The sequence below is a fragment of the Lepisma saccharinum genome, chromosome 2 (genome assembly GCF_977018435.1).
Source record: "Lepisma saccharinum chromosome 2, izLepSacc3.1, whole genome shotgun sequence".
NCBI classification, from domain to species: Eukaryota; Metazoa; Arthropoda; class Insecta; order Zygentoma; family Lepismatidae; genus Lepisma; species Lepisma saccharinum.
In genome coordinates this window covers 177,344,347-177,369,186 of record NC_139230.1, presented here as the reverse complement: position 1 = coordinate 177,369,186, position 24,840 = coordinate 177,344,347, and the positions used below count along the sequence as shown (strand labels likewise).

The window sequence follows — 24,840 nt, the reverse complement described above, 5'->3', positions numbered from 1 at the left end:
TGTTAGATATTATTTAATTATTGCTTTTTATTAATAATGATCAATAAAATTTCATACTTTTATTGTGTTATGTTTCTATAATGGTATAAATCTGTTAATGATCTCTCGAAAGGAAATATTTTCTTATGAGAGCTGTAGCTAGAGATTTCATCACCCAGGACGAGAATAGATTTTCGCACAACCTGCACCGAATTTGCAATCCCTTGCCTAGATATTGCTGGAATACTTATCTGTATTGTTCTAGGAAGAAATAGTATGTACCTACTCTTTTCCGTTGAATCTGATGAAAGAAAACTTAGCATTCAAGAAATGTGGCTAATAAAAGGACAGTCTGTTGTGCATCCCACACCATCTTGTTTCAAGCAGTGTGTGGTTGTGTTCACATATGCATAGCACATCGCGCTGCGACGCCAAGGGTCCCGGGTACGAATCCCGGTCGGGCTTGGTTGTTTGTGAATGTCCATTCATCAATTTCATCATTTCATCACTCATCCCCATCTTCGCAAACTAACCAAGAGGCACAAAACGCGAAGTAAAATAAACTAAATCAATCAATCAAAGCATATTCGTTTGCAAATTAAAGATCTGATATAGTAATACCATGAACAATGTTTTACGTAACTAGGTGTATGGGCAAAAATAAAAGACTTTGAGAAGACATTAGTTTCCTATTAAATTAACATGAAAGTGCTGTTTTATTTATATGTTTATATACTTTGCGGTAGCCGACGAAAGGAAGTAAGAAATAGAGAAGAAATAACAGGTCGGTCTAATTACTATGCTTCAGGGATAGTTTATTTCAGATTCCTTACCTATACGTATCTCTCTGTCTCAGCGCCTAGCGTGACAATCCCCTTCGCAGCTATGGCTCCGTTCCTTACTAATCTAATTTGATATAATTATAAAATCCTATTTATGACTGTAGTAGTACGCTCTAACCCCCATGTTCTTGCCAGCTCTAAAGAAATATAAGAGAGAGAGAGAGAGAGGAGAGAGAGAGAGAGAGAGAGAGAGAGAGAACAAGAATATGCAACATTCACACACAGACATACGTCAGTCTTTGTATGTGTTCCTGATATTATGCTTGGTAAAGTATGTTTGAAGTCAAAACTAATTGCTTATCTTTATTGTTATAACACAAACTCTTCCCCTCGGAAAATTTTGATTGGGGAGGGGGGTTAGAACAAAATTGTTGGTGGGAAGGTGGGAGATCCCCTCTCCCCCATGGGAGTTCCTAAACTGGACGCTATGGTAGTATTGTAGCTGGACGTATAATTGTAGTATTGCAATACGTATTATGATCCAAAATAACGGGAAAAAATTCAACTCAGCAATAGCCCTTAAAAATACAGTCGCTTACAGAGAAAGGCTGTCACATGGCATACAGCTTAGTGCTTATTGCTTACATTCCATTCTCAAAAGTATTCGAATAATACAATATTTCAAAATTGACAATGTTTCCAATTTACGTTTACTTGTCTTATCAACACCACTTAACACCCATGATTTGATTTGATTTATAATAAAGATAATTTATGTTTACAAAATAATATATTTATGAGTTAAATTATACGTATTATGAATGATTATTGTAATGAAGATGTCTGAATGTGAATTAACAAAACAAGGACATTTTCTCATCAAGCCTGCAGTTCGAAGAAAGTCAGGGCAGGGATTAAAAATGGCGAACTGTCCCTACCAAATTGGGACGTTTGGTAGCTTTGTATAAATTGTTATAAAACAAAAATTACTAAATATAGTAGACTGCAGACTTCTGGAGTCTGTCTCTCTTCAGAAACAACCCATTCATTTATACAAGAAGAAAATCGAAATTCTTGCAAAATCTGAAATATCGTCCATGCTCTATTTTTGTAGGTTTTCATTGGTTCGCTTTAAAATATTTCATGCCTCGAGGAGGGACATGCCCCGCCCCCCCCCCCCTTGGGTATGGGCCTGTCTACGACCATCCCAGACCAACTTGTAGCAGTTATTTGGACTAACTGGCGTGGAATATGCTATTATATGTCTCGCGCCACAACTTGAGCTCTGGGAGAAAGTATTCGAGTTGACCGCAGAGGCAGTGACACCCCTCATAATGAGTTCTCCGCCCTTCAAAAGCAGTGTTTGAAACCGCACGAATTCCTTACTATTCTCAATATATGTTACCAGAATGCCTGTGATAACCAAGAGTATTTCTTAGCAAAGCTGTATATACCCTACGTTCTTTTAATTGCAAAAAGAAAGGTACATCGACCTTCTAACCTCTTACGGCCATATTTGCTTTGTACGCTATGCCGAGAGCTCCTCTTTCCCCCATTTCCTTCTCTCTCCTTTTCGTAATGGAAGTTATTGGGTTAAAACGTCTGTCCACCCCTCTGACATCATCAATACGTATATACACACGTCTCTTATATATATATATATATATATATATATATATATATATATATATATATATATATATATATATATAAGTAAGGGTCCCAAATATTTTACTTGCAAACTGTGCTGCGTCGATGGTTGCCATTAGAAGCCTCTCCTTCCTTTTCCAATTGGTGGTAAAGGCCTTACAACGTCCTTGTCACACTGCCACGTTTTGGCACCGTATGATGTACGTTATGTATGTTTCGTCTAAACAGTACACGGCTCTTCCAGTGTTTGGGCAGTCATGAATATCTCTAAAGAAACCGGCGCGCACAACAATAATATATGGTTTCTCCATCAAAACTTCCTATTGGATTGAGTTCTTTAATAAGGAAAACAAAGATCAAGTAAACATTTCCATAATGTGACCCCAAATCGAAAATTGATTTTTTGTATTTTTGTATTTTTTTTGTTTAGCATTTGTTGTATAATTTCCTCTGAACTTATTGGAAGACAAGAATTATATTGGGATCATACGACTTTGAAAGACACGAAGGACGTATTTAAGGGGGTCCAGGGGCCCGGACCCCCCGAAAGACTTACCATTAAGTAATGAAAATATTAGCATTTTTTGCATAATCTATGGTTATTAATTTCCTCTGGACTTTTTAGAAGGCAAGGATTATATTAGGATCATACGGCTTTGAATGACATTACAAAGAAGATTTATGTACACTACTACTCAAAATAATATGCATAAAACTTTAATCAGAAACTTACTTTTCTCCAACTACATGTAACATCATTCTTGTTATTCGATAAATATTCAATTATTCATCTATTTGACATTAATTTCATTGCCAGGAGACTTGTTTTTATGTAAGTTATTCCGTTCTTAACTACAGGTAAGCTACGTAAAGAATATGCGCTGTTATATCTCTATTCTTATATAGTCTTTTTACCTATTCGTGTAATAATAATATAATATTAATTTATGTATTGTAATTAGTATTAACTTGATTTAATATAATTATTTTAAATTAAACATTATTATTATTATTATTATTATTATTATTATTATTATTATTATTATTATTCCTGAGACACTTGGTTCGGACCCCCCCCCTGAAACATATTTCTAGATACGTGTCTGGTGCAGGTACAGTATTGGTTGATTTGATATTTTAAGTCCACTTTATGCACAGTAAGGCTAATCGGGTATGGACCTACAGTTTTTAAAGTGGAATCCGAACCACTATGTACCTCCACCGGGTATCGAACCCGGGACCCCTTGATGACAAGGTGCCGACGCTACCACTGCGCCATCGGGGAGGTACAGGTACAGTATTGTCCATAACGTAAGAATCTCTTACAAGCCTTCTAATAACCCCTTTTTTATGGTTTGTAGCGGAGTGGTTAGCACAGTGCGCTTCGACGTCATAGGTCCCGGGTTCGAATCCCGGCCTAGGCATGAGTGTTCTTTGTGATTGTTCCTTCATCAGTTTCGTCTTATCATCAGTCATCCTGATCTTTGCGATTAGCCAAAAGTGGCAGAAAAGCGAAGTAAAATCAATAAAGTCAATCAATGAATTAATAACCCCTTTATCCAAATTGGATTGATTGATTTGGTTTATTTTACTTCGCTTTTCTGCCACTTTTGGCTAATCCCGAAGATGACGATGAGTGATGATATGATGATATTGATGAAGGGACACGCACAAAAACATTACCATCCACAGGCCGGAATTCAAACATGGGGCTCCTCGCGTCGTAGCGCGCTGTGCTAACCACTCCCCCACGGATATCGGCGAGTATCTTGGGAAACGAGGTTTCTCCCACATTTCTTGCCTGGCTTTGCAATGCACACCCCCTTTTTCCGAATTATGCAAATCTACATATAAACTGAGTGACCAGTTAATTGTTTCCATCTGTAGATGGCAACATTGGAATTTTGCTCCACAAGTTTTTGAATTTTTTCTTGACAAAACCCATATGGCACTCTCGGATTTCCACTTTCCCCATAGCTCAAGTTGTCGCGCGAGACCTATAGGAATTGAGGACTTAAAGTGGTAAACGTTGTAAGTGCCAAAAGCGAAAGTGTTGGGAAATCGCATCGTTTCGCACATCAGCCCGTAAGAACGTGCACACTAGTGACCTCTTTACACACCCTTTGAACTACTTAGAGGGGGGCTACCAGCCACATTTCACGTTTTCCACATTATAAAGCATGGCACATTTCACAGTTTAACGTGGAAAACTGTGTTTGAATTATTGTGGCACTTACAGCGTTTACCAATTTTAGTCTTCAATTTTTCAGTCATAGATGCTCAATTGTTTGTGTCTGGTAACCTCATTTACTTACTTAAAATCTGCTCGATGAAATACATATACAAATGTTGTTCGATTTGATGTACAACTATTTTATGTGTGTGAAATGTTGACATTGTTACCATGGTGGTTTGCACTGCATGAGTGCATGGCATGCAGTCCTGTATTATATCCAGTGATCAGAACGCTACATTTTAAAAGTAGTTTCGCTACAGCTACAGCTGCTCTTCCAAAATGTAGCTTCGCTACAGCTACAACTACATTTACCAAAAAGTAGCTCTCTACGCTAATCGCTACTTTTTGCGCTACATCTGCATAAAAAACCTAAAAACAACCATATGGATATTTAAAAAAAAAACCTACTACTGGTAAATATATTCTGTTATTTATTATCATGATTCCCGTCATTCTATAATTTTGATAGCAGTGTTACTTCAGTTACTTATTTTTACTATAGCTTTTGAGAATAACGTACCTATGCAAGTGGCATATCAATTCAAATTTGATATATGAATATTGAAATTAGGGTGTTACCCAAATGAATGATTACAACTATACACAAATAAATTTGGTAGGATTACGTATTTATGCTCACATCAAAATATTTTTCTTGAGAATAAATATTTCATTTTTTAATAGACTGATATGAAGGCAGCATTTTGAATGAAAAGTACCTGGGGCCCTTTGATTACAAAAGGGTCCCAGGTTCGATACCCAGTGGAGGCACATAGTGGTTTGGATCCAGTCTCGATCAGCTTGTCTATGCATAAAATGGACTCAGAACAAAAACTAGGAATCCTCCTGCTCCTCCATTCCCCACACTGCTCATCAATCTTCCTCATTCTCACAATTAGCCGAAAGTGGCAGAAATCGACTATAGATAAGAGAATAATTAAATAAACCATTCATTCTCATTCTCTTGATTAGAAAAAGTTACAGAAAGCGACGCAAAAGTAGAAAAAATACATAAATTTGAAAACCATGTATATTAACTAAAGAAAATTGTCATTTCTGCAGGAAAGTCAATAACTCGTACATACTTTTTGCAATATGATAAAATATAGTGAGGAAACTGTTGTGTAAACCCGAGTGTTCTAAAGGTATTATAATTTTAAAATTTGTAAACAAATATTATCGCGAAAATAATTGAAATTCCAGAAACTTTATCGTTCTTGTAACAACAATTTCTTGCTGGTGGGATCGTATATACAGACAATGATCAATGCTGTTAACGTACTGAGCCATTTATTGCTGGCACTATTCCTTTGTCAGTGCAGTGAAAAATCCATCGCTAGTTTTTGCACTGCAAGTTGTGTTTTACACAGCAATTAATGATATTTTGATGTCTCTTACACCATGGATATCCACAGGATTTGTTCCGAGAGTGACGCAAACGAGGCATTTTGATTTTCCAGGGGTGCAGCAAACGAGGCATGTTGCTCTCCAAAATAGCGATGCAGCTAAAAAAAACCGTAGCTGTTAGCTAGAATATATTCAGTGGCGTAGCAAGGGGTGCGCGATCGCCCGGGGCCTCACTGTCTATGAGATTGATACAAAAAATGAAATAAAAATTAAAAAAAGGATGGAAAAGGCTAATTTTCGTGGGTAATAATATTAGAACCTTTTTAAATTAAATTCTAATTAAACGTTATAATTTGAATAAATGCCTCAAATCAGGGGCGTAACATGCAGGTGGGTGGACCCTAAACCTAAGGAGACAGAAAAAAGTAAAATTTATTGTTCTCATGTGAAACATTTACGCAAAAATTCAAGATAACTTGCTTGGACAATGGACATTTTACCCATTTATTCTTTTATTGGATAAAAAGTAATTGGTCTTGCCTTCCCTTGCACTCCCGATTTTAATATGTTAACAATAAAGCAATTCCAACTGCCACGGAGCAAGGAACGAGGCATTTAAATATTTGAGTTGTTTTCAACTCAAGGATAATATTAGTAGTTTCTCCTCACTTCTTACAGCTTCAGATTTCAGCTCCCGGAAAACAGAGAAATACATTTTTAAGTTGAATAAAATTATTAAATATCATTTTCGTCAGTAAATTACTATTAGCCAATTATTATTTAAATGTAATAGTTTGCTGATGTATCTATGAAGATCTTGTTCAATTGACATTGAGATTTCTAATTTTAAAAAAACAAGAAACAAATGCGGGCCTCTCGTTCTAATCTCGCCCAGGGCCTCACGATATGTTGCTACGCCACTGAATAATTCAGATATCCAGAGCTGGATATTTGAATTATTCAGATACTAATTAAATCAATTAAGCAGATGTCTATAATCTACAATATCAAGATATTTGTAATGTAGATAATTTGTATATCCATGTCTACTGTCATTATGAACCTGCTGCAAAGTAAGGGTTATTGTCGATTTTTATGACGCTGTTGCCACATTCAAAATTCACCTCAAAATGCTGAGAAAAATGTAGCTGTGGCGAAATTTTTGCTACAACTACAGGAATTTTGTAGCTTCGCTACAGTTACAACTACAATTTTCAAAATGTAGCGTCGCTACAGCTACAGCTACAAATATTGTAGCTAGCTACAGTAGAGACTCTACAAGTGGCGCACTACTTCTGACCCACTGACTATATCATACTATCAACAACAATAACTTGCTTTATGCTCAACAGTTTCCTTTCATACACATATTATATTATATTATATGTATTTTGCAGAACATGAAAACTTCACGAAAGGATATTTGTCTGAAGATAATGATGCAGAAAGCAGATTGAAACAGCAAGTAATGTGGCTTGAAAACCAACTTTCAGAAGCAGAACTGGAAAGACAGGAGGTATATAAATACTTCTTATACTCTTCTGAGAAGATTAATATAATCATCTGCATGTAATTATATAGTTTGTAATCACTTGACACAAAGTTAACTGTAAGAAATAAAATGCTGTGCCCAGTGGCAATGACAAAGAGGCCATGGCTCTCTGCTATCCTCCCCTAACCCCAGTTATTAGAAAATATATTTTGACTTTTAATATGCAATGACATCTTTATAACCGTACACATATTATGCATTAAAATTTTTAAGTTCTGGGAAATTTTGAAAACAGAAGTATGACGTGCCCAAGTTGAAATTTGCAAACAGGACTTCTTTTTAATGAATTGCTGTTTAAGTTTGTTTCTTTCAATAACACAAGTTGCTAATCTTAATAGTTTCAGAAAATTGTCAGTGCACTATTGTTCTGTTATAAATTAGGAGCTTGCAATCCAATATTATTCATTAAAAATCAGACAAACCTCTCTTTCCCCAACTTGCCGTGGGGAGAGGAGCAGTTTTGGGTCCTCGCGACTCCTAGAAGTGGAAACTGTTCCTCATGCCCTTAAAGCATCTACAAAAAGTCAAGAAGCCTGACAAGCAGTGGCGGCGCCAGGATTATTCATCTAGGGGTGCTGCGGGGGTGGGGAAAGAAATTTAGAGAGTGCAATTCTGAAAATAAGGAAAACATGAAACATGCATGCAACCTTTCAAAACTGGGGGAGCAAGGTGCTAAAACGGGGGAAGGGGGGAGCAAGGACAGTTTACTTTTCCTTGGTAGATAAGTTTTAGCATAGTGCGGGGATAAAAATAGCAAAAAGCAGGGGGCAACTGCATCCCTAATCCCTAATTTATGTTAATCACTGATTAACATAAATTACTGACTGAAAAATAAATATATGTGTGAAATATATAACTATAGGTTGACATTCATTTTTACAGGGATGCTGTCCCCCCTGGGCGTCCATGATGATATGTATTAAGTCTTATACTCCAAGAAAATGGTCATACAGTGTAAACATTCAGATACACGTTGCAGTCATATTGAACTATGTAGTCATCCTGCTCTTAAAAACACAATTTTTGAACCTTTTCAATGTAACCAATGGAGGTACAAAATACATAGTACATTATACCTTGCGTCTCCCATAAGACAAAACGCGAAGAGCACAGCAACTGTGTCATCTTTAAAATCCCATCTGCCACACCATCCCCAACAACGAACTGTAAAATTTCTTCGTGAACATTGGGCCTCTTCCTAACAGTTTTTGAAAAAGCTTGAAATGGTACATTTACTAGACATGTTACATGGAACAAATACATAGAACGTATTAACAAAAACTACCATTCATGTTACAACTTTCATTAAATAAGTTCCCGAGCATGACCTGGTGATACCTTGAAAGCAGCTGAAATTCTTGCTCCAGTGCGAGGAAGAACAAGCAGGTGGAAAATAAACTGTTCATCAACAATGCAAAAAATAAAAAAATAAAAACATAACTCATATTAAGCTATAGGAAATTATCAAAAACCACGAACAGACCACTTGAAGAAACAAAAGAAGAAAAAAATTATAACAACAATCCTGACAAACGAAAAAAAGCAGCCGCTGATCTTTATAGAGGTTGCCGCCAGTGCAGAAAAGTATGGATATCAGCACCTTTTTCAGTGCTTGCCTCTTGCATACAATACTAATGGTCTTACTTCAGTACCTAACATTCGGCTCTCAATATGACAACATGACATAATATTTACATATTAATGTTAGCGTTTTCAGTTGAATGTAGGGGGTGCAGAAGAAAATTAAGGGGCACACAAGCACCCCCTCGTGCCCCCTGGTGCCACCCCTGCTGACAAGTTTGTTGTGCAACTATGACATATACTATTTTGCACTCAATTCTCAATCAGAAAGAACTAAAATGCCTACCTGCAATATTGATCTATGCACCATTGCTGTCAGGTATATGTTAAATACTATGCACATGCTCCTTGCCAGAGTGTGTAGGCATCAAGTGCAATGTGTGTGAAACACTTTAATTTCTTCCTTGCCATCCACAGTGAGGAACTTCTTGAGCTGAGCATGAGTGTTGCTGTGATTTAACAGACAAGTAGAACCATCTGACTTGGCTCGTCCCCAGCAACACGGTCTCACATATCTGGAAGGTAAAACTTCCCTGCTAGCTGAGATTTAAAATGATTCTCACCGTACAACATAGTGATCCCAGTTCGATTCTGTTATGGAGCTAACTGATTTCTTCGTCATATTCTGACCACTGTTCTTTGCACTTTAACTGCATTATAGGTAACACATTGCTTTCTCTTTACATCGACTACTGTTCCCCACAGAAGTTCTTCAAGCACTGATGAATTTTGGTCAGTGGAATGTGTTCACAATATATTATGCATTGCTGTTTCATACACATGCTGATATCAAGTGCAATTTTTATATGCTGCTATAACAAGAACATCTATTGAACTTTTAGTGAAATGTACATTGAATTGGTACGAAAGTTCACATTTTTATATCACTTACCTGCACAAAATATGATTTCATGAAAAATGATGAAAAGAAAACATATACTTGTACACTTACCCATAATTCATTTTCACTGCCACACTGAAAAGAAAAAATACGAGGCATTAGATTCAAAGTGCAAAGTGGTAGATTAATTCTTACTTAGTTCCTACAATGTGAGGATCACCATTACCACACAAAGAAGTTGAATAAGGTCCATTAGAAGGACCACAACTTTTGTGGCCTAAAATTCACCAAATAGGCAAAATAAGAAGTGCATTTATGGCCCAAAGTTTCCAAAAATATGCCCTAGCAGCAATATAATTGTCTAAATAATAAATTGTGTTTTCTCATACAGCTTACTTTATGGGGTAGAACTATTTTATGTAATGAATCCAGAAGATTGTCATGCCATGTGCAGAAATCCTATTTCTTACCTTTAAAATGTCAAAGTCAACAAGACAAAAATGAACACTGCACAAACACATCACACACTAAAATGATTACATCAGATACCACCAAGCTCCCGGACGTCAAATGAGTTGGCTTCCGAACCATTCTCCTACTTCATCTCAACATAGCTCCTGCCTTTTACCTGTCTCAAGTGTTTTACCATTATGATGCACAAGTGTCATGTGAAACATTGTTTTGGTGCATGATGTGATTGTGCAGTGTTCGTTTTTGTCCTGTAAACTTTTACACACTTTGTAAGGTAAGAAAAATAAAAAAAAGTATGATCATTTGACAGTGTGTAGGCCTAGTAAGTCTTGAAGTTTTTCTGGTGACGAGTGATGAATAGATTCTCTTGGAATCTTGCCATTTTCATCTTCAAGGTAGAAGTAACTTCTACCCTGAGTTCATGTCACTCATCTTCAGGGTGGCTTCTACCCTCAAGATGAGAGTGATATTAGCTCGAAAGTTTTTTTTAAACCTTTCCAGAACTCACCTGGTCAATAGGCCAAGATAATTTATCTATCCATCAGTACGTAGGTCTATTTATTTTATTCCAAATATCAATACCATATACCAGGATATTTCTACATATTTCTAGAAAGTTCACTTTATGAGCCTGCAATGTATATTAACTATTTTACTTTGCACAAACAAATTCTTACACTAGTAAAGCTTCTTTCCACTTCGAAGGACAAAAGAAGTAAAGAACTGAATGAACTTTTGTATTTTTTAGTGTATTTTTCTTATTTTACTTCACTTGGATATCATTCAGTTTTCCAGAAAGACAAATTTCAATTTTAGAATTCATAGGGAATCTTTTAACTGCACATGGATAACATAGTTTTTCCAGTTTCTTTTTGCATCTCACTCTTCTATACTTTTTTTAATTTAGTATTTGTCTAATAGTGTTTACTGCATATGGCTATCATTCATAGTTAGCCAGAATGGTGTATGTAAGACGTTTTGGGCATCTCACTTTACTGCAGGTTTCATTGATTTAAATCAGGTGATTTTTTTAAAAAAAATCACTGATTTAATCACTCTAAATAAATAATTTATAGAATAATGTACATAAGGATTTTGTAGATATCAGAAACACTTTTGGTGAAGGTACATTACTCTCGTAATCATTTAATGGTGATTATTAGGTTCTAAGATAGGACAATAAAGGAAATAAAACATATGCACTGATGGTGTGAAGCTCATACAAAAGGAAATGTAAACATAGGATTTCTCTTGATTTATAATTTAATAATTTTGTGGGCAAAAATAGCTAACATTTTGTGTAGAAAAATATACAAAATACTAATCATCCATAAATAGTGTCAACATCATTAAACTGCAAATAAACGTGGCATCTGATATATTTCGAAATATCATTAAAAAATTCTCCAAAATTGAGGTACAAAACTATAAAAAATATTTAAGTTAATAAAGTTACAATTATAGAGTACATCTAGACAGTGGCGGCTTGTGGTCTGGCTCTATGGGTGTGCACTTCAGTCTATCGTCCAGAAGTGTTATACCACCCTTGTGAAATACTCACACCCGTTTTTGCATACATAATGAAGCTTAATATATTTGCAACCCAAGTTTTGATCATCTTTCAGTGAAAATGAGGCTATGACAGAGTTATACGTATTTTATGATTTTTTTAACACGGATTTTTTTACAAATTTCAAATATTTCGGAAATTATCCAGCCAATCACGAGAAGAGCAATGTTATTGTGCAGTATGTGATTCAGCATTCGATAACTTGACAAAATCACTCAAAACATAGAAATTCCTATCTACAATATCAATACTATTGTCGATTTGCAAAATATTTCATAAAAACTTTCTCCCCGATTTGCTGATATTAATGAACAAGGAGAATAATAACATTGGCGTACACCAATCCAACTACCACATGGAGGAAATCAGTTGTAATCTATCTAGCTGTTTTTTATTTCTAATGACAGACTGATCAAACCAAGCAAATCAAGCGAAATCAAGAGAATAATAAATGTTAAAGCAAATAACAGTACTCACTAAGTTCACACTGTCCTGCTTCGTAATCGTACTTTAGAATTTTCCTTCCTCTCTGGCGTATCCATATATTCCTGCAGTTGCTATAGGCTTTGTAGCTAACTTCCCTCCAAAAATTCAATAACGTTAAATGTTAAGTCTGCTTTTGCTATGTACAGTTTTTCTATTCATCATGAAATCGAACACTTTGCACTGAAACAGGAACGACCTTTTGACAGCGTTAAACAATTTTGTAATGCAGGAACAGCCACACAATGCAAAACACAATGACTATTTGATGCACGCTCCCTCCTCATGGGTTGATAATTCGGCTACTGTGGCACAGAGACAGTTTATTTTGACCAAGATGCACGAAGCAAAGGCATGCTTAATGCACCAATTTTGGTTTCAGTTGCCCTCCCCCCTCTCCTCCTTTTCTTCCCCTGTTATGCTAGGGACAATATATGATCAACATTTCCCTTTCATAAAAAAAAAAATCCCTCAATTTGCGATGATGTATGGGTTGCATCGACTCCGTCACACGATCTCCAATGGAATGGGTTTGCAACACTACATTTCTTCCCACACAGATCGCTGTGTTCACAGCCTTCCTAAGTGATGCAACCTCCCCTAACACGGTGCTCAAGCCAAAACACCCAATCAGCGTCTTCTACGCGACTGCTGCAACAGCGTCATACGGAGCGAAACTACCATTGTGTTCAACCCCGATCGTGGCCTGGTGTACGAGGGTTGATATCACGGATCGCAGACTTCTCCACTATCTGTCTTGGTGGAGTGGCATGGGAACACTTGATGTTTCGAAGGAGATAGAGTTCAATAAATAAGTATAATAATAATGATTTGCATTACAGATTTATTTGGGTGTGCACGTTCGAAAGTGCGAATAGGCAGAAGCCGCTACTGCATCTAGAATATTTTAGTTTCACTGGAAGAAAAGTTACAAAAACAAAGGTAAAGTGCTCCCCTGTGCATAGCACCACGCCATGAAGGTGTATAGGGGTGTGGGAGTAAAGCTACACACTTTCTTGATCCGGTCGTGAGTGGGGGTGATGTGATCAGCATCACGCCCCTGACCGCCTTTACCCCCCAGGGTTTCCCCCAGGTACCCATGTTATTCGACACTGGGTGGGTGCCGGGGCCGCTTTAAACATTAGAAAAATTCCCGGAAATAATTATCATAACAGGAATTAAATAATATTTGTGAAATGTATAATCTTCTTAGGTTGACATTCATTTTCCAGAGGTGCGGCCCTCTTGCCCTCACATATATTGGATATCCATGACATTTACATAGTTCGGCAGCAGAATTCTTTCGTGCTCAAGCGGAAAAGCATGTTTTTTTAAAAAAATTAAAAAAAAAAAAAAACGATTTAAATAAAAAAAATCAACTAAAATGATTTTTTAAATAAAAATCATGATTTTTATCCACCCTGCTGTATTGTACACTTATAACATTTGCAGATAACCATAGTAGTCAATACTGCACATGAATATCATCTATGATTAACCACAACAAAGAATTTCAGGTCTTTTGTGCTCCTTAGTACTCTGTAAGTACTCGCAGAAATGGCCAATCTCTTAATTACTAGTCACTTATTCATAATTATGCAGAACTATGATTTCTGATTTTTCCAGCAGGTCATTCATTATAACATCAGAATGATACAGATTTTTTTGACAACTTTCATTTCCATCTAAAAACAGCTCAAACTTAGCATTGCATAAATGGAAGACAACAACAATGAATGCTTACTCAAGCCCTGGATCCTCAAACCGAGAACCTAGATCTGGATCCACAAACTGGGATACTGAAAATGGATCCACAGAACCAGGAAACTGGATTCAGATCCGCATAACCACATGGAAACTGGATTCAGATCCTCAGAACCACATGTGAACTGGATCCAGATCCTCAGAACCACATGGAAACTGGATCCAGATCCTCAGAACTTTGAAACTAAATCTGAATCCTCAGCACCAGGAGCCCAGATCCATATCCTCAGCACCAACAATGTAGATCTAGATTCTTGGAACTGAGAACTTGGACTTGGATCCACAGCACCAGGAAATTGGATCTGCACCCTTGGCACCAGGAATCAATGTTGACGTTTGCAATTGATTAGGTGCAGTATCAAACTGTGTGTTCAAAACAGACATATGGTTCTCAATATCCATTTCCTCATCCTATTCCTTATGATTTTATCAAATACAGCAGCTCAAAGGTCTTGTTGAAGATCATTGGCTGTGGCAGTGTGTTGATGCAAAGTGGAGGTGACCAGAAAGTGTGAGTCCTGATTTTAGGTTCTTGTGCATCTATAATCCTGTCTCTCCATAGACACAACAACCATCGAGTGACTGAAGATGAGATGTAGGGACCATCCAGATCTACTGCATTCATGTGATGGAGGCCTTTCTAATGGCATAGTGGTCACATTGTAACCTTGCAATCAAGGAGTTGCAGATTCAATACTCGTTGGAGGCAAATAGTGATTTGGATCCCACTTTAAACTGTAGTCCTAGTTGAAATTTAAGTTAAGGGGACTTAAATTTCAATTTCAACTTCAATTATGTGATGGCTCGGACATTCACTGAGATGTCTCATTGTATGTTTTGAAGGGTCTCCTAGCATTGACCTGAAGTTTTAAGATTACAGAAGCAACACATGACAAATGTTATTTGTTTCAAAGATTAAATATCATTGGTTGTATGAAGTGCCCACTGGAAACAATTGTGTCCAAAAAATTAGGACACATCAAATATTTAAAACACAAAACTGACAATAACTAAACAATTCAGATTTCATTTGCAAAATCAATAGTTGTAATAAGTAGCATCATATTAACTAGAGATAGGCAAATCCAAGTTTGAAGATTCATAAATTGGATCCAAATTGATTCAGATAATAAAGATGCAATTGGATCCAGGATTTGAACTCTAATATCCAACCATAATTCTCAAGACTTGACCTATCTCAACATGTTATTTATGTTGGATATGCAATAAATGAAACTCTCACATTGCAGACAATTTTTAATGTCAATGGCCAGATTGATATCCTAATAGTAGTTCCATCACCACATACACAAATTGTCATGAAATAACTCACATCTCCAACTAATTCAGCCCAATTGAATTCTTATCTTGATCATGCACATAATAAACTTCATATTTTGGCTGGAATAAATAATGGTAAGATCTGCTCTCGTAGCAGAAGCAAGTAGCCCTCTGCATTTAAGTTGCCCTCAATGAAAAATGGACCAACAAGTCGGGAACCACAAGTAGAACACCACACCATTAGCTTCCAGCCTCCCGTCACCTTGCTGGGATCTGTCCAATGTGGATTTTTGGGTGACCAGTACCACAGATTTTGCTTATTCACCTCCCCCGACACATAAAAATTAGCCTCATCACTGAACAGAATCTTGCTACTGACGGCAGGGTCACGTTGCAGTTGTGCTATAGCCCACTCACAAAACTGCAAACGCCTGTCTGGATCGTCCTCACTAAGGTGCTGCTGCAGCTGTATCTTATACGGATGCCAGTGGTGGTCACATACAATCCTCTGAACTGAACCGCCGCTGACACCGCTTTCCAGTGCCAGTCTCCGTGTGCTACGGGTTGGGGACTTTGCAAATCATGCCAACACCGCTACAGCAGTACCCTCATCCGTGGCTGTTTTCGAATGTCCATGTCGCGGCTTGTCGTCCACAGATCAAGTATCTTGAAACTTTGCCAGCAACTGGCTGACGGCCACATGTGACACCGGTTGTCTTGCAGGATTGCAATTAAATATAAATTTCTGAAGTTGATTTCAAGATGGCGGACATCAAGATGGCTGCCGACCATGTTGGCCAGGCAACGATTGGTCATCGCCATTTTCACGTTGCATGATGCAGTGGCCTTGTACTGGGGGTGTTAAGTGACGTATTGAGCCATAACTTTGTGGTATTGTTAACTCTGCAACAATAAAAGTTAGGTGAAAACAAATGCCACAGTTGTTTTCCTGGTGAAATTGTAGCCCATTTTGATATGTCGCACGACCCCCTTCCCATTTAAATTTCTGAAGTTGATTTCAAGATCGCGCACTTCAAGATGGCTGCCGACCATGCAGGTAATGTCAATGTGGTTCCCCCTTGGCCAGCCAAGGATTGGTCATCGCCATTTTCACGTTCCATGCTGCAGTGGCCTTGTACTGGGGGTGTTAAGTGACTTATTGAGCCAGCTTGTATATTTAAAAGAAAATAGAAAGTTACATTTTCTCTCTCTTTTGTTAGCCTCTGTACACTATCATCTCATTGAGAATGAAACTGACAAAAGCTGCAATGATGAGATTGTGAGTCAACCACTCATGCACTTCACCACTGAGCTTGCTAAAAATAAGAAATTTTGAATGTAGTTATAATTATTCTAATGAGTTCTGTAAAATGAATGCATAGAAGCCATATTAATGTGGTATTAAGTAACATATCTATTTTTTATTTTCTTTGACCAGGAGCGAAATGAATTGGGAGAAGAACTGAAAGCACTTGAAGTTGAACTTCGTGAACTAAGAGCAGAACGAGCAAGATTTGAACTTTTGGAAGACCGGCTACTACGTGTTTTGCGATTACTTCGTGCCCTTTCAGCATTGGTAAATTATTTTGTTAAAGTAATTTAAGATGACTAGATAAAAAATAGCAGGTGTGCATAGTGATTTAAAAGTCATACAACCAAAATATAAGACTTGATAATCTCAGGTTTGGCTCAAGCCAAATCAAGGTGTTCCAGGTTCGGTCCCCCAGAGAAGACACATTGTAGAGTGGTTTGGACCATAATTTAAACTGTGGATCCAGACACGATCATCTTATCTATTCATAAAGAGGAAAGAGGACTTAAAGCAAAATTTGAATCCTGAAGGGTTTTAGTTTTAAAGTGTTATAAACATTATTTATTAATAATAATAATAATAGTAAAGCAAATATTTAGAAAGAATGGTTGGTCTTCCGTAATATGGAAACTGTATGATATATTTGTTTTCAACCATTATCCATTAAGATAATTTCTGTTATTTCATGCACAAGAAATGTTGATAACTTAATATATGGCATAGGTAGAAAAGATCATTTGGTTGTTGACACAGTTTGAAAAGATGTAACCGCAATCACTTCCCACTTTAATGGAAACATTTTCCTTCATATTTCTTCTGAGCATACAATATGCCACCATGTAAAGTGAAAAATCTTACAGCTTTTTATAGTTCTTCATCACAAGTAAATTGATTGATTGATTTGCTTTATTTTACTTCGCTTCTTGTGCCACTTTTGGCTAATTTGCGAAGATGAGGATGAGTGATGATATGATAAAATTGATGAACCGACACACACAAACATCCAAGCCCAGGTCAGGATTCGAACCCGAGACCTCTGGCATCATAGCACGATGTACTAACCACTCTGCCATGGAGGCTGGCGCATCACAAGTTAAGATGTCAGGTTGTAGGTGTGTGATCTGTGGCAAACACTTCCTTCAAAGCAAGGCTAGTGGGAGCAGCTGCCATGCCTTCAAATTTCAAGTTTCAAGTGTATGACACTTTATTTTCATTTGCACTCACTATATTGACAAAAACTATTTAATACCAACTGATCACCCATTCCCTAGACAGGGGTAGCATGCTCTAGCCTTGGATATATGAATCATTTACCACTATGTGGATGCAAACAATGTTTCCCTTTACATTTTTAAAGAGCAATAAATATTTTGTTTGTTAAGAGGATAAATTGTTGGTTATGATTAAAGAAAGCTAGAATTTTATATATACTTGTGAAATATATAGGAGCATGCCCCTAGTAGGTGTACAACATAAATAATGAAAATAATCATTAGAAATGTCTTTTTGAAATACATTGTAATTCAAATTACTAATTTAAGTGCCTTGGTGACAATAAACTTCTTACATTCTTGACTGCTGTACACTTAAAACCAATTTTAAGCAAGTGTACATTCATTATTTATGTGAGAAGCAAAAGTGTTGTGTGAAATAGTACTTAGTCCATAGCTACTGATGCTTCTCTCAGAAATAGATAGGAGAAATTGTTACATTGTAGTTTATACCACATTTGTAAAAATAAGTAATTTCAAGATCAATCTTCTGTAAATCAACTGGTTGCAACTGAATATAGTACAGTTTGGGAGAGACACAAACAGCTAGATCCATCAATATAATCAAGGTTCATGTTTGATAGAGTGCCTGTCACAATAGTCTATTGTTGCAGTTTCTTGAAGGAACAAACAATCCCATTGCATACACCACAAACTTGGAAGCTGCCACTAATGGTTTAAGGATTGAGTTCCAGCTAGGGCAGCTATGTTTCTTTGTTTCTATTTTGGTTATTTTGCCTACCTTCCTAACTCTCTAGCTTAATCATAAATGATGTGAAGCATGGACATTTGTGCTCTGAAAATTCACTTGTTTTGAGGTTGTGTGGCTGCTGGCATGTTCATTTTGATTGTGATGTGGACTCAACATATTGTAAGAAGTTAAATACTCGATAACTGCAAGTGTCGAGCCCTGGTAATTTCTTTACAAGCAACGTTTTTCCTTGGCGTTGTGTTTAGATTGGAGTTTCATGTAGACAGCTTCTGGAAGCTTCATAACAATGGTTTCTGCTTTCTGCATGTCTCGGTTAGCACATTGTGCTGCAACGTCAAGGTTCCCAGGTTCGAATCCCGCTCGGGCATGGTTGTTTGTGAATGTCCATTCATCAATTTCATCATTTCATCACTCATCCCCATGGTCGCAAATTAACCAAGAGGCACAAAACGCGAAGTATAATAAAATGAATCAAATAAAAAAATAATAATAAATTCTGCATGTCTCAACCACACACTGCCTCTAAGTTGTTGTTGTCAGGGCCTCCCCCATGGTGCAGTGGTAGCATCATTGCCTTGTAATCAAGGGGTCCCGGGTTCGATACCCGGTGGAGGAACAAGTGGTTTGGATCCCACTTTAAACTGTAGGTCCAGTCCCGATTAGCCTTACTGTGCATAAAAAGTGGACTTAAAACACCAACTCAAAGCCTCTAAGTTGTTGCCTACACTCTTTTGCTGGCAGCCGACATTCATCTCTACTCTGTTTCCCATGTAGGTTGTCTGATGAAAAGATATTATCAAGATGTGCAAAGTCTAAGCAACAAACTGTAATCTCTACAAGCGATTTGAATTAATTTTATGAGCTCAACGTGATGGTGTCAGTGAACTGTGGTTCAGTGGTTTGATTGAATGAATTAGATTATTTTATGTCACTTTTCTGCCACTTTTGGCTAATTGGGATGAGTGTGAAATGATAAGTAAAGTGGAATCTCGATTTTATGTTTTTCAGGGGACCAAGTAGGAAAACTTACAAGGCAGGAGAATGTAAATTTGAGGAAAATTTTATAACATTTTGCTATGCTTGGACCAACAAGATTGAATGTATAATGTAGGAAAATGTAAAATCTGGGAACATGAAACTGGGGTTTCACTGTAGTAGTTAATTGGTTGTGAACGAATCTCAGGTATTCTGCAATGAAGGAGGTATTCATAGAGATGGAGTTCTCTGATAAACAACAAGAGTTCACACGAGTCTTTAATTGGATGTGTTTATTGACCAACATTTCTGGATTCTGTGTTAAGCAGCAGCAGCTGGTGGCTCTGAATTATGTGCTAGCCCTTCACCTAATTCAGAGCCACCAGCCAGCCGCCACTGGTGTTAAGTGATACAAAATATCTTAGAAAAGTCCCTGACCACTGGACATTTGTGAAGTGGGAGGAACAGTTCCAAAATAGTGCATCAAGCAGTTGTGGAGATGGTTGTCAAAGAACACCAACAAAAACCTGGGAGTGTAAATTATATGTGCCTTGCCACTAGATATATCTTCAACAAGTGAATTTAATTTTCACTATACTGCAAATGGTATATTAATGTAAAATACCTTTGTCCATGTACCAGCATTATTTTTCAGTAAATTCCACATTTCCATTCAAATCCTACTATTTTGCCCATCCTATAAATTATGCAACCCACACATTCTTTTCATACAATAACACAAAGATTTTGGAGTAATTTTTGACAGCAAGCTGATCTTTAGGCACCACATAGATTTCATCACTTCTAAAACCATGAAAACTGCTGTATTACTTCACAGACATCAACCATTTGTCTTCCCTCATAACTTACTTTACAACATGTGTTCCACTAATTACTGAGTAGACTCCTGTATTTGGTCTAATGTAACTCCACCAGCAATTTAGCTCAAGACCCATCTATTAAAAGGTGACAATTAGCAACTATGCTATCAGGGAGGCCAGAAATTTGTAAGATGATCAGGTTTTTGATGGCAATCGCATTTCCATATATGTGTACGTATTATCTATAGTACATATTACATAAGGCCTTAGCATTACCCAACACCTTATTACTCTCCAAATCCACACAGAAAGCTTTGTTGCTGTCCATTCTGCCAGGTGCCTTTAAAGACTACAGATTGACTTTGCCCCTAGTATACTCAAGGTAATTAAGGTTGCTTATCACACCTGCTCCTGTGCAACTATAGAAGAAACACCTTCAGAATACCTAGTCCAACTTGGCATGGAGATTGGTTACTTAAACAACCAACGTCATTTTGAGAACATTGCCCAGTCAGGGTGGCTACTCTCCGGGAATTATGCATGAATTATTGGCTCCGGGAATTAAGCATGAATTCTGCATGAATTTTTATGCTACAGGTGGAAAATTGCAACTTTAATTTATCCAAATTACATTGAATTTATACATATTTATAATGCCCTCTAAGTTAGTTTTTCACAGTTTAGCATTTGTTTTTTCAAGGAGGGAAAAGAAAGACTATGTGATAAAAACAACATAATTCTCTTGATCCGATTACTTTGTTAGTGTCCTTTGCAGAAAAATCTCTCTGACAGATGAAAGATTATTGCAAGATAAGATACCTTCAAATTGATTAGAAAATGTTTATGCAATTAACAATTTTTTGTAGATTAGAATATTCTGTAACATTCGTGATTTGTGTTTGTGGATGTATCTCGAAATGGAAAATGTGGAATGGAAAATGTGAACTCCGCACCTTAAATTAAACATTTTAAATATACCATTAAACTTGAATTTGAATTTGAATATTTTGGGTGCGTCAGCACTTAAAGGCTATTTTGCACCCATCACATTATATGGGGTCCAGCCCCTTACCTTACTTAAATTGACTGTAAAGTCGTTTACTAAAATATTAAAAAAAACATTCTGACTTCGGGTTAAAAGCTGAGGCTGTAAAGGGGCACCCAGCACATATGTGGACAAAACACAGACGCCAGAGCCTTGTTAGTCTGCAAAATGCAGTCCAGGGTGTACTATGTGGAAGTGAGGTTGACAATTGGGTGTCCTATGTGGAAGGATCACCCCTTTCACACCATTATTAAACTGAATTAAATTATAATTATTTTTTTATATTGGAATCACACAGACCCTTTATATTGTTAATATATTTGTGTGTGTGTGTGCGTGTGTGTGTGTGGCTGGTGAGAGATGCTAATGAGAAAAGTTGAAGTAGAGAAAACATCAGTTTGTACTCTTGAATTTTTGGAAAGTTCGCCTTGAAAATCGGGAATTATACTTGAATTTTTTCATTGTCCTAGAGTGGCCACTCTGCCAGTGCTCTGATTAAGAGTGATGATTCTTGATGAAGGAGGAGGAATATTTTGGGAATAAAAGGTTGTAGTAAGCGAGGATGGGGATGTAGAGCAGATACAATGATGGAGTTTGGAACCATGTCACTGCGCATATCAGCTGAGGAGGAGGAGGAAAATCAAGTGGTGAAAGTGCAGCGTTGCCAACCATACGGTCCTGACTGAACATGCACGAAAATTTCATGGCATGTACGAACATTTGCTCTTGCAAATATCCCTAATATTTCCCTAAGAAATTCTTAAACCAATCTTACAGACCTGGAGATAAAAATATGGTCTGTTTGCCATGTGCCTTCAGTATTACCCTTTTCAAAAGTTTGCAACACTTACAGGAAATCAGGTAACTCCCATCGCTCATTACACAATCTTGTTTCTCTCACTGTTCATTGGTGGAGCCTGGCCTCCCCCATGGCTCAGTGGTAGCGTCATTGCCTTGTATTCAAGGGGTCCTGGGTTCGATACCTGGTGGAGGCACAAGTGGTTTGGATCCCACTTTAAACTGTAGGTCCAGTCCCGATTAGCCTTACTGTGCATAAAGTGGACTCAAAACACCAAATCAAAGCATTGGTGGAGCCGTCTCACGTCGCTACTTGTGCAGAGACTTGTTCTCGTTTGCCTGGTCTACAGTTAGCTGGTACAGAGTTTAAATACCTGTAGGGTACCCTACCACTACATGAAGTCCCATCCCAAACTCAGTTTCTCAAGCTGTGCCCTCTCCTTCTCAGATAAGACAAGAGTTGCAAAGTTTTAGTCTCGTTTTGATTTTACCAATATTTCTCATTCACCATCTTGTCTCAACAAGTCTTAAGAGTGTGGTGTTTTTCTCATTTCTATTTTGAAATAATGGTCTTAGTGTCATTCCTACATTTGAGAGACAGGCTCTGCCAAACTGCCTTTCATTGGGTGATACATGCTCAGTGTATTGAGTTGTCTCAACACTGTTACCTGGCACCTTGACTATTTCTTCTTTGTTTCAAGTCACAATGTTTGGTCAGCACCAAAAGTTTGGGATTCCAACCAGCTATCAAACTTGGGACCCCTCATACCAAAAAACAGAGCACTAACAATTAGGCTACACAGCTACTATAGTCCTTATTTGTAATAATAACATTAAGTTGACCATAAATTTTGAGATTTATTTTCTATCTACTTTCAGAATTTATCACGTCGAACAGTTGGACGATTGGTTGTGGATGCATTGGAAACTAGCATCGACCCTAGTACATCAGAGTGCAGTATTTTAAAATTTTTAAATAACTTGTATCATAGTGCTTTGGATTATGAACGATTAAGTACAGAGTCATTGATTAGACTTGCACTACAGGCAGTGTAATTTTTATTTAATTGCTCCAAGACCAATATTATAGACTACACTGGTCTACATATGAAATATTTTTTTCTGCTGACTTAGATATTTTAACTGATTCTATATAATTTGAGGTCGCTGATTCCAAATATGTAATCAGAAAAAGTGTATCAGGTCACAATTTTTCACAAATCACATTTGAAAATTTTCACAATATTATAATACTGGGCTAAACTCTAACAATTTTCCATATAGATATCTGTACATAATGAAATTTCTTTTTCTGCTGACTTAGATATTTTAACTGACTCTATATAATTTGAGGTCGCTGATTCCAAATATGTAGTCAGAAAAAGTGTATCACGTCACAATTTTTCACAAATCACATTTGAAAATTTTCACAATATTATAATACTGGGCTAAACTCCAACAATTTTCCATATAGATATCTGCACATAATGAAATTATAGGACTACAAACATAGGTGGCGTAGCTGATAACAGATATTAAGTTGCATTGTCTCACAAGTCACATTTCCAAATTTTCAGAAAATTATATCCGACTACATTCCAACAGCACTTGCAAAGAGATTGCGTCGTAGTCAGATGTCCATGCAGAGTATCACGTCACGTTGTTTACAAACATACGTTTCTGTTTTCTCAATAGGGAGTTGTTAATGGACAAAAAGTTTTAGGCAATTCCGGCAAATTCATCAATTTGTTTCACGAGCACATACGGTCAACACCTGATGGCTGTGCTTATGCTAAACTTAACATACACCACAGAATAGCACAACATGCATACCTACTTAGGCAAAAGTTTTCGTTCCTTTGATTTTCTGGAGTAGGTGGCCTCAGGAACGTCACGCTGCAAGCACCAGCAATAGTCGGCCATCATGTTTTCGTTCCATCTCCCCTGATACCGGTGCTCCATGGTTTTTATGTCTTGGTGGAAGCGTTCGCCCTGTTCTTCACTTACGGCACCAAGATTGGACGGAAATACATCTAAGTGGCAGTGCATGAAGTGAAGCTTGACACTCATATTTACTCCTAACTTTTGAAACGTCACCAACAAATTTTCAACTAGAACCTCGTAGTTGTGCGCCCTGAAGTTTCCAAGAAAGTTTGTAATGACATCAGAAAATTCACACATGCATTTTTCTCTGTGCGGTTCATTATTTGTAAGAATTCTTCATCTTTTATTAGCATCCTTATCTGAGGACCATCAAAAATACCTGCTTTTACTTTCTCATGCGTCAATGCAGGAAATTTTGAGCAAATGTATTTAAAGCAAGCCCCATTCTTATCCAGAGCTTTTACATACTGCTTCATTAATCCCAA

General features: G+C 37.1%; 1 protein-coding gene across 1 annotated transcript in view; it reads left to right on the top strand.

Moving 5' to 3' along the window:
• LOC145980654 (uncharacterized) overlaps positions 1-23,559 on the top strand; it is a 76,686-nt gene extending 53,127 nt beyond the window's left edge. Inside the window, exons 4-6 of the mRNA XM_083113708.1 lie at positions 7,392-7,510; positions 16,976-17,113; positions 23,351-23,559. Of these exons, the coding sequence (XP_082969834.1) occupies positions 7,392-7,510; positions 16,976-17,113; positions 23,351-23,527 (434 nt within the window). The 3' untranslated portion in view covers positions 23,528-23,559. The remainder of the gene's footprint in view (positions 1-7,391; positions 7,511-16,975; positions 17,114-23,350) is intronic.
• The last annotated feature ends 1,281 nt before the right edge of the window (positions 23,560-24,840 follow it).